At 36.0% G+C, this 16,305-nt stretch overlaps 1 protein-coding gene across 1 annotated transcript in view; it reads left to right on the top strand.

Moving 5' to 3' along the window:
* prtg.S (protogenin S homeolog) overlaps positions 1-16,305 on the top strand; it is a 71,388-nt gene that overhangs the window by 37,519 nt on the left and 17,564 nt on the right. The window contains exons 9-11 of the mRNA XM_018255456.2: positions 1,254-1,418; positions 2,601-2,906; positions 3,550-3,738. Coding sequence (XP_018110945.1) covers positions 1,254-1,418; positions 2,601-2,906; positions 3,550-3,738 — 660 coding nt within the window. The remainder of the gene's footprint in view (positions 1-1,253; positions 1,419-2,600; positions 2,907-3,549; positions 3,739-16,305) is intronic.

Raw genomic sequence — 16,305 nt, 5'->3', positions numbered from 1 at the left:
CGTTTCATCATTCCTCTGCATGAGGCCCAGTACTGCATTCAGTCAAAGAACAGGGCCCTTTAATTTAAGCTTAAGGATCTTGTTTAGCAGGTCAAAAATCGTGCCACAACATTCCTAATTAAGAAGCCATCAACTGGTCTGTTGTGAAATACCGGTAATCTTGTCTAATTAAAATGCTTTTCAGTGTGTCAGAAATGTGGGAAAGCTTAATAGCGGCATTGGCTCTTAGTTGTGTTTATAAATGTAATGGTAATAGAGGGCTATTGGTAGTTTGATTAAGTGGACATGCATTTTAGTTTGAAATAGTCTTCTTCCACTTTCAAAAATCTTATTCCGCTTACCAGCTTCTGTGTATAGGAATTAAAAAAAAAACAAAGACAATCACATCTGTGCACCCCTCTGCATATTTTAATATGAATTGCTGTCATCCTAAGCTCATTAAGACTCTGATTTGTAAAGCACATTTTCTTTCAAAGCTTGGGCTTTTATTTTATCCCAGTGTCAGAGTAGATTTCAAGAACATAATCTTTTTTCTCCATAAAGCTTTTTTGTGCTTTTTTTCACATAAATTCATTTGGAGAATTTACTATGTTGAATGGGGTGAATTGGAAAATGGGTTTATCTCCATGTTTAATCACCTACGTTAAAACTAAAGGGATTTGAGATGGTTTAATGGTTAAACTATTAGTGATTTGTTTAACAAAACTTACCCTAAACGTGTTTTGACAAGTTATTGGAAGGCAGCTTTAAAAGCATCCCTTCTGATTTAATGAGAAGTCACTTTAACAAAACACTACTTTAGAGTGCATAGAAAAGCAAAATGCTGGATGAGAGGAGCTTTTAGGGCCAACAAAAGAATAATTTTAATTCGGGATAAACAAACTCCTCCTCGAAAAGCATATAGCTACAATATTATTAAAAAGAGACATTTTAGGGTAGGAAAATACTTAAATGATGTTTATATTTGTAACAGAAATTAAAAAAAAAGTCACATGTGGTTATCATATGGTATACTGCCATATTATAGTCAGCATTTTATATTTATTAATTGCACTATATTTAATTCCCTGCTCTACCTTATGTTTTATTTTATGTATTTCCTAGCATAGTTTTTATATTTGTTTTTAGGAGTTCTGCTAAATCATGAACATTATTTTTCATATGTTATAAATTAAGAAATTCATGTTTTTTTGCCTGAATGACGTGGCTCTTTGTGCATTTTGTACTGATTTTTTGGCATGGTCTCTTGGTAGGTTTAAATAATGAAGAATATCAGGTGGTGATTGGAAATGACACAACTCATTATATCATTGATGACTTGGATCCCGGCAGCAATTATACCTTTTACATTGTAGCATATATGCCAGTAGGGGCAAGCCAGATGTCCGATCATGTGACACAGAGCACTCTTGAAGATGGTAAGGAAAATGCCTATGTTAAAGGTTCTTATGATTTTGTTTTATAAATATTCATTTATAATTTTGGGAGGATTTATATTGTCTGGTAAAATATATTGGTGGTATTACAGGCCATAATAATCCTAGCTTTGCTATGTGATGAATCTATATTAGATTGATTTAGAATTAACACTCTAAATCAATCTGATTTGACTGAATTATAACCCCCACAAATTTCATGGATTAACTGCACACAAAATACACAAGAGCCATGAATATTCTGTAAATTATATCCTTATAAACAGTTCTTAGGGATGCCACAATTTATAATTGGTGCTTAATGTAATCTCTGCCACATGACACGATTACATGAATTTTGTGCATTATAATAAAAAATATACCCCTAATAAGGATATTAAAAGTCATCTCAGGGTTCCATGACCTGTATAAAAGATCATGGAACTCCTCTGTCACTAATCCTTATGTTTTACAATAGGGAGGACATTATTAACTATATTAAACAATTTTTGGGAGTCTCATGACCTGTACAACAGCACATGGTTTGGAACTCTTTTAATATATGTATATTAAGTAATTATTCAATACATATTAATAGAACAGTGTTGACATTATTCATATGTTATAAATAGATGTATTTTTTGTTCTTGCTGAGTAGCTTGTTTCACATAAACAAAATAAAAACAAATCTAAGCACCAGCACCCTCCCCCACTCTATATATATATATATATATATATATATATATATATATATATATATATATATATATATATACACACATACACACATACAAGTAATTTGCTTGCTATAAGCTCTCTTATTGCAAGACATTGCCGTGAGCCATGCAGAAAGAATCTATACAAAATTGAAAAATATGCCATGCCAGTGTCTTGCTAAATATGGATAATCTTTACTTTATTGAGTTGACATTTTGATCCAGAACTTGAATAAATACATAGATTCTGGATGGAGGAGCAAATCGATAAAGTAAAGATTACCCATGTTTAACTATTTAACAAAAACTTATCTATACCCACAAACATATACATAAAATCATATATATATATATTTATATACAATATTAAGATATTACATGAAAACATGCAAAAACTTACACATTTCAGAAGAGAATGGATTATCGTGCCAATATAATATATTAATATATTTATATATATAATTCTCAGTTCCTTTAAGAGCTCCAGAAATCAGTTTAACTAGCCGCAGTCCAACTGATGTCCTTATTTCTTGGCTCCCTATTTCGACCAAATTCCGTCGAGGAAAGATTGTCCTTTACAAACTATCTTTTCGAATGAGCACTGAAAACACCATCCAGAATGTAGAGCTCCCGGGAAGTGCACACGAGTATTTCTTGGAAGGTTTGAAGTCAGACAGCCTGTATCTAGTCCGTATAGCTGCAGCAACAAAAGTAGGTTGGGGAGAATCCTCTGCATGGACATCTCACAGGACACCTAAGTCTACAAGTATAAGAGGTAAAAATGTCTCTCCACAGAACTGGCAGCCATTCCGCAGACCTTTACCTTGTTAGGATATTGTTCTGTTAATAAATTAATTGTTAAATGTGGCATTCTATAACTGTCTTGCAAGTGTAAACCTTATTGACTTTGTATATGATTAAATACTCTTCTACCTGTGCACAGAACACAGGGATCTCACTGTAGTGAAGGTGAGACCTTGCCCAAGATTTATATTTAAAGTATACAGGTTCTTCCCTTAAAGGGCAGACAGATATGACAAGGCATATTTACCAAATGATTTGCTGGGCAATTGCAATCACCCTCCCCCCTAAAATACAGTTCATCTTCATTTGCTTTTTCATCATTATTTATTTTTTTAATTGAACCAGCAAGTTAAATAGCACTTCACAATAATTTCATAACAGTCATAATGTATAATAAATTAGCAAACAGTTACAGCATAAAACAGTAATAACATTTTGGGCAGTTCATTTTGTACATTGCTTTGAAATTAGGCCTGGAACTCTGTATTACCAAGTGAACTGGGGAATGTAAACTATGGCTGAGTAATATTATAGTCTGAATGTAATTACTGTATTTCTCATCTATCAAAAAAAAATAGCTTAATAAAAACTAAAGATGAACTTTTTCTCCACAGCGCCAAGGTCTCCAGAGCTCCGTTTAGACCCCTTGAATTGCACAACCATAGCAGTGAGATGGCAGCAAGACCCTGAAGATACTGCTGCTATACAGGGCTATAAACTGTATTATAAAGAAGAAGGACAGCAAGAAAGTGGGCCAATACTACTGGATGTGAAAGATTTTGATTATAACATAGAAGGGTTAGGTAAGTGTGTTGTCTTTTTTTTTTTTAAACAACTGTATATTTGTCTTTAAAAGGACTGTATTGCTACACAAGCAACTGTATTAAGCAGGGTATCGTAAAAGTGACATGCCAAAAATTATGCAGTCCCCCCCCCACCTATTCCATCACATTTGGTATACTATGCTAGAGTTGCTGCACTTGCTACTGAGCTATTGCTGTTGGTGGAATTCTGGGGGAAGATGCTGCACTGTGAGAAAACATTGAAATTCATGTGCATTTTAGCACCTTGCAGTAAGGAAGATGAGCCTTAGCATGTGCATGCAAAAGAGGTAGTAGAAAAAGACAAATAATTGGGCTTCATATTGAACACATTTGATTTTACCACCTTGGGAATAGTCATCTTTTCAGGATTGCTTTTGGTGCCCGCTAACTTTGGCTGTTATTTTCACTATAAATTAAATATCTTTCAACTGGAACTCTTTCATAAATGCCAAATAAGTGGAAATACTCTATTGCGGGTGAAAATTGTGTAGTCTTCTAAACCTCTTTAAGGTTATGATTCATTCTACAAACTGCAGTAATGAGACCAAGAGAAGGAGGCTTGCTTAACTACTTGCAATTTTAAAGTAGCTGCTCCAAGTAGAGTCAATGAAAATGACATGTAGAATGGCTGAATAGGCGCAGAATAGGGCCTGATTAATCATTCCCACAGGAACGCAGTGAGTGTGATTCATGAGCAGGGTTCTGTAATAGCACAGGGTGGGTTTCTGAACTTCATAAAAGGTTGTGTCTGGTAGGAGTTAATTTGTCACTGTTTCTTCAGCTCTGTGTCTTCTCTCTATTTGTATACTATAGGATGTTGCTAGAGTAGTAGATTTTCCATTAGGCAGTTGGCCATCTTAAGCCTATAAGTCCATGGACAGTGAAATGAAAGAAGGCAAACTAACATCCTGCTAAGGAACTGTACATGCCCTTGATCTTACCATGTATGGGTAATATTTACCTAAATATGTTTCTGCCTGTGCACAAGGCCCTTGTCTTGCTCCTGCTTGAGGATAATAATGATAAATCAATAATAATAATAATTATTATTTTAGCAGGGGGTCGCAATGATTGCAGTCACCTTGCCCTAAAAGTACAGACCACTGTAATTTATTTATAAAGTGCCAGCAAGTTACACAGCACTTAACAATAATTTTATAACAATCAGAGTAAAACAGTAGAGTTGTAGGGCTATGCACACGTGTTTACAATCTAAAGGGCACTAATCTTTTTTTTGCAAATGTTTATTTTCTTTTTTCTTTTCTTTTGATAATATGGCAAGAAGCAGACTATATGACCATGTTTGGGATCCTAGCAGCTACAGGTATGGGATCCGTTATCCAGAAACCCATTATCCAGAAAGTTCCGAATTACGGAAAGGTTGTCTCCCATAGACTCCATTATAATCAAATATTCCAAATTTTAAAAAATGATTTCCTTTTTCTCTTTAATAATAAAACAGTACCTTGTACTTGATCCCAACTAAGATATAATTAATCCTTATTGGAAGCAAACCCAGCCTATTGGATTTATTTAATGTTTACATAATTTTCTAGTAGATTTAAGGTGGGAAGATCCAAATTACAGAAAGACCCGTTATCCGGAAAGCCCCAGGTCCCGAGCATTCTGGATAATAGGTCCCATACCTGTACTAGGATTTTCAATTTTGTTATGGCTAGGATTTTGTGTTTTCCATCCACCAAAGTAGTCAAAACTACTACAGTTTGCTTTTCTAAATCGGCAAATCCAGTGACCGACTTTACGCTCCAGTGTTCCGTATAAACCATCAGATTAGTTGGATGGATAACATGCTCAGTGAATAAAGGCGTTAGATAATGGTTGAATGAAGCCAACCTGTTTGAATCACTTAATTGTGTAATGCAAGGCAGATGGATTATATTTGCTATGAAATACTGCATTACAAAGCCCCTTTAATGGAAGGTAGAAGGTGTTATGTGAAGCCTATATTTGACATGCCAGAAGCCAGAATTAAAGGCTCCGGAAGTTGTATTTTTTTCATTTCTCCATTTGAATTTGAATGTGTCACTGTTTTAATAGGCTTTCTTTATGGCCAGCACTTTGAAGATCGGTTGTCGGGGTTTCATTAAATTCTCTACGAGTAAATGAATTATGTGGCCATTTTCATTAGACTGAAGGAAGCTTTTGTTGTTCTTGAATTTATGCAAAGCACTCTGTGTCAGGTGGTATTCTGCATATACAGGCCTTGGGGTACAAAGTTTGTAGAAAGGAAAGGGCAGCTGCTTTAGTAAGAGCCCAAAGAAGAAAAGAGAGTAAGAGGGGAACTGATAATGTATTGGAAAGCGAATGCAACCCTGGAAGCAGCCTATTAAAAAGTTCTTTGCATTTCAAGTGCCACTTGAGTCGGTTTAGGAAAAAACTTCCCTTTTTGAACACATTGAAATGTTTGCTGACCTCCTATGAAGGACCTTTAATTGCTCAGTAATGCATTTTTATACATCAGGAATGTTCTCTGTTGATATATGCTAAACTTGTAATATCTATTAATTACAATATAGCAATATAAACAAAGGCTGTGTGACTGCTAATGTGCTTTAGGATGCACTGTAAATGACTTTGGTTATAATTTCCTTGTATGCTTCTATTTAACAAACTTGACTGTCAAGGAAATATTTCATTGTATACATTTAACCTTTTATACTGACTACATTTGTGTGTTTGTGTTCTTTAAATATCCACTGAAGAAATCCTTTTGCTCTTTAAGGAAGATAAAGAGTATAGACAATTTATGTTTATATAAACAGGACCACTGCGTGTATGAGAGAGAAAAGAGAGCTGTATATACAGAAATCTAACAGCATGTATTTCTGTTTCTGAGCACAGAGATAAGAATATATTGTTGATTGTGTTAAGTGTCTTAAGTGGGGCGTCACGTAGGTGTCCCATAACTGAAGAGTGCATCATTCCTCAGGGTGCCAGTGAGATGAACACTAAGGGGATAATTTACTAATGTTCATATTTCATTTGTTTTCCCGAATCATCATCTTTAGCGCAAAAAATTGTGGATTATACTAATTGCTATAAACCATGACAAAATTTGTTATTTATTAAACGTAAAAGCCATGAAAAACACTAATACAAAACACTGCCATCAAAAAGCTGTCAAGGTCATGTAAAAGTCAATGGGATTTGGCCTTTTTTGAGATTGACTAGGTGCAAAATTTCCTCCTTATTCACTCGATAAAAACTCGGTGCAGTTGTGCTTAAAATCAGCGTTGTGTGGCCGTGGTACCAACAAAACTTTTCCTATATTTGTACACATATACAAGTGTGAGGCTACCAAACCCCAAGAGATCATTTTGGTCCTGGGAGCAGATTGGAAGCAATTTATAAAATAACACCCCCAACTTTACCCTTTGTTGTTGTTTTGTAAGCAGCAGTCCATTATGCAGGGGATTGAGCTGTGCACTGGTAATCTAATTATATACTTTGCAGGGACGAAAAATGTAGTCCTTTCGGTCTCCCTGTTTGACCTGTTTAGCTCAAGAAATAACTAAAAACAGTTTTTTCATGATTAAAACAATAGGCAAAAAGTATGTTCAGCACAAACCTTATTCATTGAACTCAAATTCAACAAAGAAATATACTGCCTCTTTAAGCACTGAACCACCAATTCCCTCTGTGCCCTTGCCCTAAAGGAACATTAGAAGGATTCCTTTGTATCCTTTCAGGTCAGGAATAAAAAGTCAGCACATAGTTTAACTAAAAGCATCATCTCTTCTGGGACTGTAGAGGTCAGTAGGTGAAAGGTGATAGAAAGGCAGCAAATATACCACCCATATACACAAATTACTTTTTTTTTTTTTTGTAGGTCACCAAGGGATCATGGTTATCCAAGTTTATTAACACCAACATATTTGCTCAGCATATTTATTCACATACAGTATATCTCACCCCAGTACTACAGGCATGAAATAATTATCTGTGTGGACTTGTTAAAAAAGTTGCTCTGATTTATACCTGATCACCAAAATATTTTAGTAATAATCATACTAACTATGCTCTCTGTTAATCTGCAATAAAGGTTTCTTCTGAAGTTTTTACTCTATAATGGTGGTGGTGGTGGGGGGGGGGCGTAGTGGTTCAGTACAGTATCAGCAGATATTCTACTGGTACTTTAGAGAATTTACGCTACATACTTACTTCTTTCTTCCTTTCTCTTTCACAAATTGAATGCTCTCTATATATTTCACCCACATCTCTGGCAGTAAACTTCAAAACAGTTCCAATGTACACTTGGGGGCTGATTCACTATGGGTCAAATATCTAATTAAAATCCTTCGACTTCGAATATCGAAGTCGAAGGATTTAGCGCAGAAAATTCGATCGAACGATCTAAGGATTATTCCTTTGATCGAACGATTAAATCCTTCGAATCGAACGATTCGAAGGATTTTAATACAACGATCGAAGGATTATCCTTCGATCAAAAAAAGTTAGGCAAGCCTATGGGGACCTTCCCCATAGGCTAACATTGACTTCGGTAGCTTTTATCTGCCGAACTAGGGGGTCGAAGTTTTTTTTAAAGAGACAGTGCTTCGACTATCGAATAGTCGAACGATTTTTACTACGAATCCTTCGATGCGAAGTCGTAGTCGAAGGTAGCCCATTCGATGGTCGAAGTAGCCCAAAAAAACCTTCGAAATTCGAAGTTTTTTACTTTGAATCCTTCACTCAAATTTAGTGAATCGGCCCATTGGTATTTGTGGCCCTCAGGAGAACATAATGTAGACAAGATGTGCTCTGCTTCCATACACTGATGGAAGATTGAAGGTCCTGACTGTATAAGACAGTGATCCCCAACCAGTGGCTTGTGAGCAACATGATGCTCACCAACGCCTTGGATGTTTCTCCCAGTGGCCTAAAGCAGGTACTTATTTTTGAATTTCAGGCAAGCTTTAATTGCATAAAATCCATGGGTCCTGCCAAACAGCCTGTAGGCTGAACAGTCCACACAGGGACTATTAAATAACCAATGAAGCCCTTATTTGGCATCTTGTGCTTATGTTGCTCCCAAACTCATTTTACATGTGAATGTTGATCACGGGTAAAAAAGGTTGGGGACCCCTGATATAAGAGATAGAGTAGAGAGAGCTTTACTGATGTAAGGAATGCTGAAGCTAGGGAGAAATATATAGAAATTACATGGCTGAATTATTATAGCCACACCAGATGGAATCAATTTGTATAAAATTTTGTCCAGGTTCATATGGGTAGATTATAGCATACTCCATAGAAATACCACTGCCCTCAATACATATTTGAGAATATAAGAGGCTACATCAGAGATGAGTCATATATACATATCACAGAAATCCTGTTTGTATTATTAGTATTTCAGTTCGTTATGGCCTGAACTGGAGAGCAACTGATTACACCGGATCCATCCCCAATTGCAGGGAGTTGTATTACTGATGGTGTACCTCTTTGGTATTAATGGACTACCTGTACGAAACAGAAAGAAGCAACTTGCTACTTTGTTGCTTCGTCATGTCATGGCAGCATTGTGTTACCTAAGTGTTGAATAACCCTTGCGAATACAGTGCTCTGAGGTGCCATATAATGTGATAGACCTTGTGGGTGCCTTTATATTTGACTGCAACTGCAAAGCTTTGTTATGGGGGCTGATTATCCCATGGCATTTCAGCTTTAAATTAATTAAAATTCCCACCATCTACCAATAGCTGAAGCTTGTCAAGAGATGATGGTTTTTGTCATTCATACACAGATTAGAAAGGCTAGTCTGACAAGTTTAACCTGATCTTTTGTGAAAAAAAAAAGAAACAGATCAGCCATACTTTCTATGATAGCTTATTCATGGCTTCCATACCTTCCTGGCCCCAGGCATATGAGCTTGAAAACATGGCCATATGCCCCATATACATAAAACCGGAGTAGATATAACAAAACCATAGTAAACTGTAATGTTTGTGATTAATAGTAATAATATTAAACATAATAATCAAACACTTTTACACAACTGCTTACTTTCATAAATAATAATATTTTGTTTTAACATGTGTTTTTTTTTTTTTTATAGTAAGGAATTTTCTCTTGTTCTATTATAAAATGTAGGGCACAGCAGGAAGTGAGGAGCCCAGGGAAAATGACCTGCAGCCTGCTGAGCAGCACAGCAAGGCTCTAAACAAATGCCAGGAAATTCAATATTGTTATATTTATAACTGTTTAGCCAAAATGGTAAATTAGTAGCACTTGTTATGTAAAATTATCTGTGCTATTTCATTGCAGCAATATCTGCCCACTTCTTCCACCTGTGACTTTGTTAAATTAAAACTATACCCCCCAAAGAATGTAGGTCTTTATGACAATATATTGCATAAAACCGCTCATGTGTAAAACCCTGCTTGATGTAAATAAACCATTTTCATAATAATATAAATTTTTAGTAGTATGTGCCATTGGGTCATCATAAATAGAAAACGGGCATTTTAAAAAATAAGGGCCGTCCATTATCCTAGGATTCATGGTGCATACAAACATACCAAACAAACTATACTTGTTAGGTCACATGAGCCAATTAACAGACAAGACTTCTTTCTTTTGCTTCCACAATTCTTCCTGTTACAGTGTAGTATTTCTGGTCAAGTGATCTCTGAGGCAGCACACAGAACATCACAAAATGGTGGTTCAAGGCAAGAGATGTAAAAGGGCAATATTTACTTAAATAATAATAACAGTTTGATAATCTTTAATATGCCACTTAATATGATATAAACTATCTGTTGCTCAAATGGGAAAAAAATGGGAAATAGGCTTAGTATTAACAAAATGCTATGTTTGAATGGCAAAAAAATATAAAAATGAATTTAAAAAAATCTTCACCACTTTCAGCTTCCAGTAAATTGAGCTAAGGTCAAATGTGAGATTTCTGCATGGAGTTTCTGCAGCCAGATGAGAGAACAATTGTCTCCTGAGATGCTTGCTGAGGAATGCTGTGGGCAACATAGGCAGACTGACACTCACTTTCTTGACTGACAGTTCCCTGTGTAAGCTAAAGGGGGCTGTCTACCAACTGTAGTTTCTGTTTTGAGATATCGCATTAGATGCAATTGGAATGTAATTGTGTATAAAGTTTTAGTTGTACACGCAGTGCATAGAATGAACTCTATTTCAGAAGAGGATGTTAAAGGTTGGGAAAGATATGTGATAATTTTTGTCTGAAATATATGTATTGAAATATAATATATACAGTATATTATATATATTGTGTTGTTGTTGTACCATGTGTGTTTACAGTATGAAAAAACACAAATACTGCATTTCATAGGAAAGGTAATTGGGAAAATGAAAAGCAAAGCAAGACATAATTGTAAAAGTCTTTTAACAAAACTCCCCTGAAGAAAATTAAATCAGTGTTGTCCATTAATCATACTGCATGCCAAACCTTCAACCCCTTTCAATTGTTCCTTGTGAATGGAAAGAGCAAATCAGTTGTGAGAGGCCCTCTCAAGGTCTTAAAAAGTCAAAGGGGAAGACTTTATAGAATGTCACAATTTCCACATGAAGGAGGGGAGAGTGGTCAACAGGAAACATTTGCTCCCCAGAAAGAATTGCCCATTCTCCATATTACATGACCACAAGTCATCCGTGGTAACCAACACTGTTTTCTTTCCGTTCTTTCTTTTTCCTCCTTTCTTTAATTTCTGTATGGTTGGGTAGAACTGTGAAGGGGCAATGGCTGGGCCTCCATAATGTCTGCTTGGAGGATACATCTGTTAGACATCCCTACCCGCTGGCACATGTGTACTTCAGATTACAGTGATGTTACAATAAGCATTATTACATTCAGGAGAAAATAAAATATCATTGAAACAGCTATAGGGGCTGCTTAGATTCCCTAAAGGGTGAAGTGGCCATCACTAGTGACAATTCGCCTGAAATATCATCCGCTGGGACATCGCCAATTCACTAACAGGTGTAGAGGACAATTCGCTAGCGAAGAAACTCTGCAGCTCCTCTTTTTTTCCTTCTGTTCTGATTGTTTGGGTGGTCGCCTTAACATATAGAATAATACAAAGGTTGTCATACAGTGTATGCCCCCTCATGTGGTATCCATTGTTTGATGAGACTGTACATATGCATCTCTTTTGACATATGAACACTTCTAGTCTTTGGTGATTTTTTTGGGTTTCAGATTGCAGACAACAGATAACTTGCTAACAAAAATAACATTTTAGACAATGTTGTACAGCAGCTTGTTGCAACAGTTTGCTAAAAATGATCAGAAGTTTCTTTCTATAACAATAATTTTTCAAAAGCCTCACACGTGGCATATCTGTGGCAGCTGCAGTATAACTATTAATTATAATGTATGTTTTGACAGTTTTAGCACTTTTTTTTTGTTTGTCCCAAAAATCCCGGAGAACCAAAATGCCATGTTTAAAATTAGCCTAGTGCAATGCTCCCAAGAGAGGCAATGGGCACAGATGGAATAAGAGGCTGAAAAGGCATTCAGACTTTCAATTTCCACACTCTGGTTCATCTGAAACAGGGTGGGGCAAGGAATCCATTGTGTATTGCACCTCTAAATAAAAATTCTAGATCCATTCCATATCCATCTTAGAATTAAAACAGTTTTTATGATGCACTGCGGTGATTCTTTAAATTAATGGAAATGCTAAAGGGGACATATAGATACATTTTCACAATGCATCAAACCATGTAAAATAATGTAAAATAGAAGAAATAGTTTTTATTTTAATACCTTTTGGATCAAAAACATCTGTATTAGCTTAAAAAATGTGCTCAGCCCTCCCCCCTTTGCAACTTCCTGTCCAGGACTTTCCAGTATCTGACTCTAGAGCCACCTGCTTTTTCTGCTTAAAGGAAAACTATACCCCCAAAATGAATACTAAAGCACTAGATAGTTTGTATCAAATTAAGTGACATATTAAAGAATCCTACCTAACATATATATATAATGTAAGTAAATATTGTCCTTTTACATCTCTTGCCTTGAACCACCATTTTGTGATGGTCTCTGTGCTGCCTCAGAGATCACCTGACCAGAAATACTTCAACTCTAACTGTACCAGGAAGAGGGGTGGAAGCAAAAGACACAACTCTGTCTGTTAATTGGCCCATGTGACCTAACATGTGGTTTGTTTATGAAATGCCTGTGTGCTTAAGGTGTGATAATTGATTCTTGCTTGAAACTGGTGCGTTCATATAAATATTATGAGCACTCTGATATTCTTGAACTGTTCTAATAATGAGATTACTAATGAAGAGGTATACAAAGTGCAAAATAGAGCTTAAATTACTGTATAGTCATGGGGCATGTTACATAAAACATCTGTTGCTGTGGTGTCAGAAAATCACATCTACTTTATCTACTATCACCTGACAGTTGTTTGAAAAAAAATACAAGCTTTCTTTTTCTTTGGGGATTAACAAAACTGGATCAAACTGGATCAGTGACAAATTTGTAATAATCAATGCTGGTTGATCATAAAGTAAAGTGCTTCAGTGTGACCAATATGACCAATATGACCAATAAGCACAAAATGTACAAAAAAGAGGGGGTTATACATTTATGTGTATATATATATGTGTGTGTATATATATGTATGTATGTGTATATATATATATATATATATATATATATATATATATATATATATATATATATATATATATATAAAAAACAACATACATACATACATTTATAACTCCCTCTTATTTGTTACTTTACTATACCTTTAGCCAGTATATCCTTAGCACTGATTTTATTTGATATTCTACTTGATACAGCTATTTTTTTTGAAGTAGCTTAAAAATTAATAGGGGTTTTCTATGAAATCATTGAAATTGAAATTTCATCAATTTGACCAAATTATTTTATCAGTTAATACAAGCACTATGTTATGGCATTGAAATATTCCATTGTAAAATATTCCATACATGGATAACTACAGCTTATACATGACTGGATTAAGAACCCATGTTAAAACCGTAACATACAAATCATGTACAGAACCTTCTCCTATTTAAATTGTATTCCATTCTTCCTGCTCATGAGTCCTGTGTAATCACTTTTTCCAGATCTGACCCTGTTACAGCTGTCGTTCTGGTCTTTTAATCATTTACATTTTTGGGGGCAGCAGTTCTATTTGGGTTTTTCATTTTCCCACCCTTCCCCCTTAATCATTCCTATACACATCAGTTGCTCCAAACACACTTTGGTCAACCTCAGATTTTGTGGCAAAGGTCTTGACCCATATGTCACTTTAGGCCACACTGATTGCCCCTTGGCTGAATAATGATGTTAGGTTTATTGTGCTGAAAGGACATCTTGGGGGCAGTGCACTCACCCTAGAAATTAGGACCAATGAGCTTTCCAGCCAGACCCTCCAAGAACAATAAGCCTGTGCGGTATTAAGAACCTGACAACACAAAAGATATCCTAAAATAAGGACATTTGGCTACACCATACGTTGTATCTTCACACCTCAGTTCACCTCTTCAGCTTTTTCTCTTCCAGCTGATCACTGAAATAGAAATTGTACTTGCTTTGTTTATTGTGTGTTTGTTTTACAGAAAACTATAAAACATCTATAACAGTGCTAAAAAAATAAATCTTAAACTGTGTGTATAACACCAGTAAATTCACCCTCATTGCCAGTTTGGCTTTTTTATAGTGGAAAGAAAAGCATAATGGAATAGCCTCTGCCTCTTTATAGGGTTTTATTAATTGCTACTAATGTTGGCACTGCTTGATACATTGGTCCCATAATTAGTAAATATGACATCTTGCTGGTATACAAAAGCATAGGGCATAAAGGACAATGTATTCATGCAGCTTAGTGCAGTGGGAAAGCAAAGGGAACACATTGTACATTTACAAACACTGGAATAGTGTCGTGCTTGCTAAAGCACAAATCTCCTACACAAAAGGTTAGTCGATTTTAGAAAAAAAATTGAGAATCAAGTGGCACTTCTATAGTCCCAAACTGTTAGTTTGGGGAAATGCATTTTGGTAAAGTTAACGTTTTGACTGAAAACACTTATATATTGCAGCAAAATGACAAGAGCAAGTTGCCTTATGGCACGTTGGTTTCTCAGAACATTGACAGCAATAGATGAGTGAGTTCACTTGCCTGTTCCATTCGTATGAACAGCTGTAAGCCATTCTCTGGAACAGGAACAATCCTTCAAAGCTTCAGGCAAAATGATACTTGGGCTGGAGATATAGGCAGCTCTCTGAAAATACTCATTTATGGCTCAGAGTGACTGCATTCCTTCTAAAACAATTCATTATCACTGTATAGTAAATTGTTATCACAGATTAGTAGAACAGAGGTAATGGGTGCCATGAAAGAAATATAAAGCTCTTCTATGAAATAGGCTAACAGCTGACATAGTGAGTGCAATGCAAGCCCTTTATCTTTTCCTCTGCAGAAACCTATTAAGACAATACTGTATATGAATTACGGAGCAGGTTTATCATTATTTATGAATCCGTGTTCACTTAACCCAATGTGTTGTGTCTTTCACATCACAGAAGAAATATTGAATCTTTATTTTTTTACCAATTCTTCGGTAGGGTTAACATTGGAGACTTTGGAAACGTGCAGGAGGTCTTATTTGCCATGTGTAGTACTTTCTGTATGAGAATAAAGACACACCCAGTAAACAAACTCGTTGCCGTTCCCACATATTGCAAGGCTGCTTGAGATTTAGGGCAAATTCGCACCTGGGTAGTAACCCACAGTAACCAATGACATGTTTGCTTTATACTTTCAGCTGCCTGAAAGTAGCTCATCACTGATTGGGTGCTGTCGGTTACTGTTCAGGCCAACTGTACCCATTGTGAATTAGCCTGTGTGACATAAGATGCTACAGAAAAATATTCAAAACCTTACATAGGCTGTGAAAATACAAGGCTTTTGTAATAATACAGCAGGGATCCCCAACCTTTTTGAACCCATGAGCAACATTCAGCAGTAAAAGGAGTTTGGAAGCAACACTAGCATGAAAAATCTTCTTGGGGTGTCAAATAAGGGCTGTGATTGGCCATTTGATAGCCCCTATGTGGATTCTCAACCTTCACTGAGGCTCTGCACCTGGTTTTTATACAACCAAAACTTGCCTCCGAGCCTGGAATTCAAAAATAAGCTCCTGCTTTGAGGCCACTGGGAGCAACATCCAAGGGGTTGGAGAGCAACATGTTGTTCACGAGCTACTGGTTGGGGATCACTGTAATACAGCATACCCCATTTCTCTTAGAAAAAACAGATACAAACCTAGTTTTTTGAAATCTCCCAAATCATCTAACGCTTTATCAATATGGTTGTGAAGATTGTATCATAGTAACATAGTAACATAGTAAGTAAGTAAGGTTGAAAAAAGACACATGTCCATCGAGTTCAACCTTTTTTTTTATTAACTACCTATCTGCCAGTTGATCCAGAGGAAGGCAAAAAAAACCCATCTGAAGCCTCTCCAATTTGCCTTAGAGGGGGAAAAATTCCTTCCTGACTCCAA

Source organism: Xenopus laevis, chromosome 3S, assembly GCF_017654675.1.
Source record: "Xenopus laevis strain J_2021 chromosome 3S, Xenopus_laevis_v10.1, whole genome shotgun sequence".
NCBI classification, from domain to species: Eukaryota; Metazoa; Chordata; class Amphibia; order Anura; family Pipidae; genus Xenopus; species Xenopus laevis.
The sequence above is the reverse complement of the archived record's forward strand: the minus strand, read 5'-3'. Positions and strand labels throughout refer to the sequence as shown.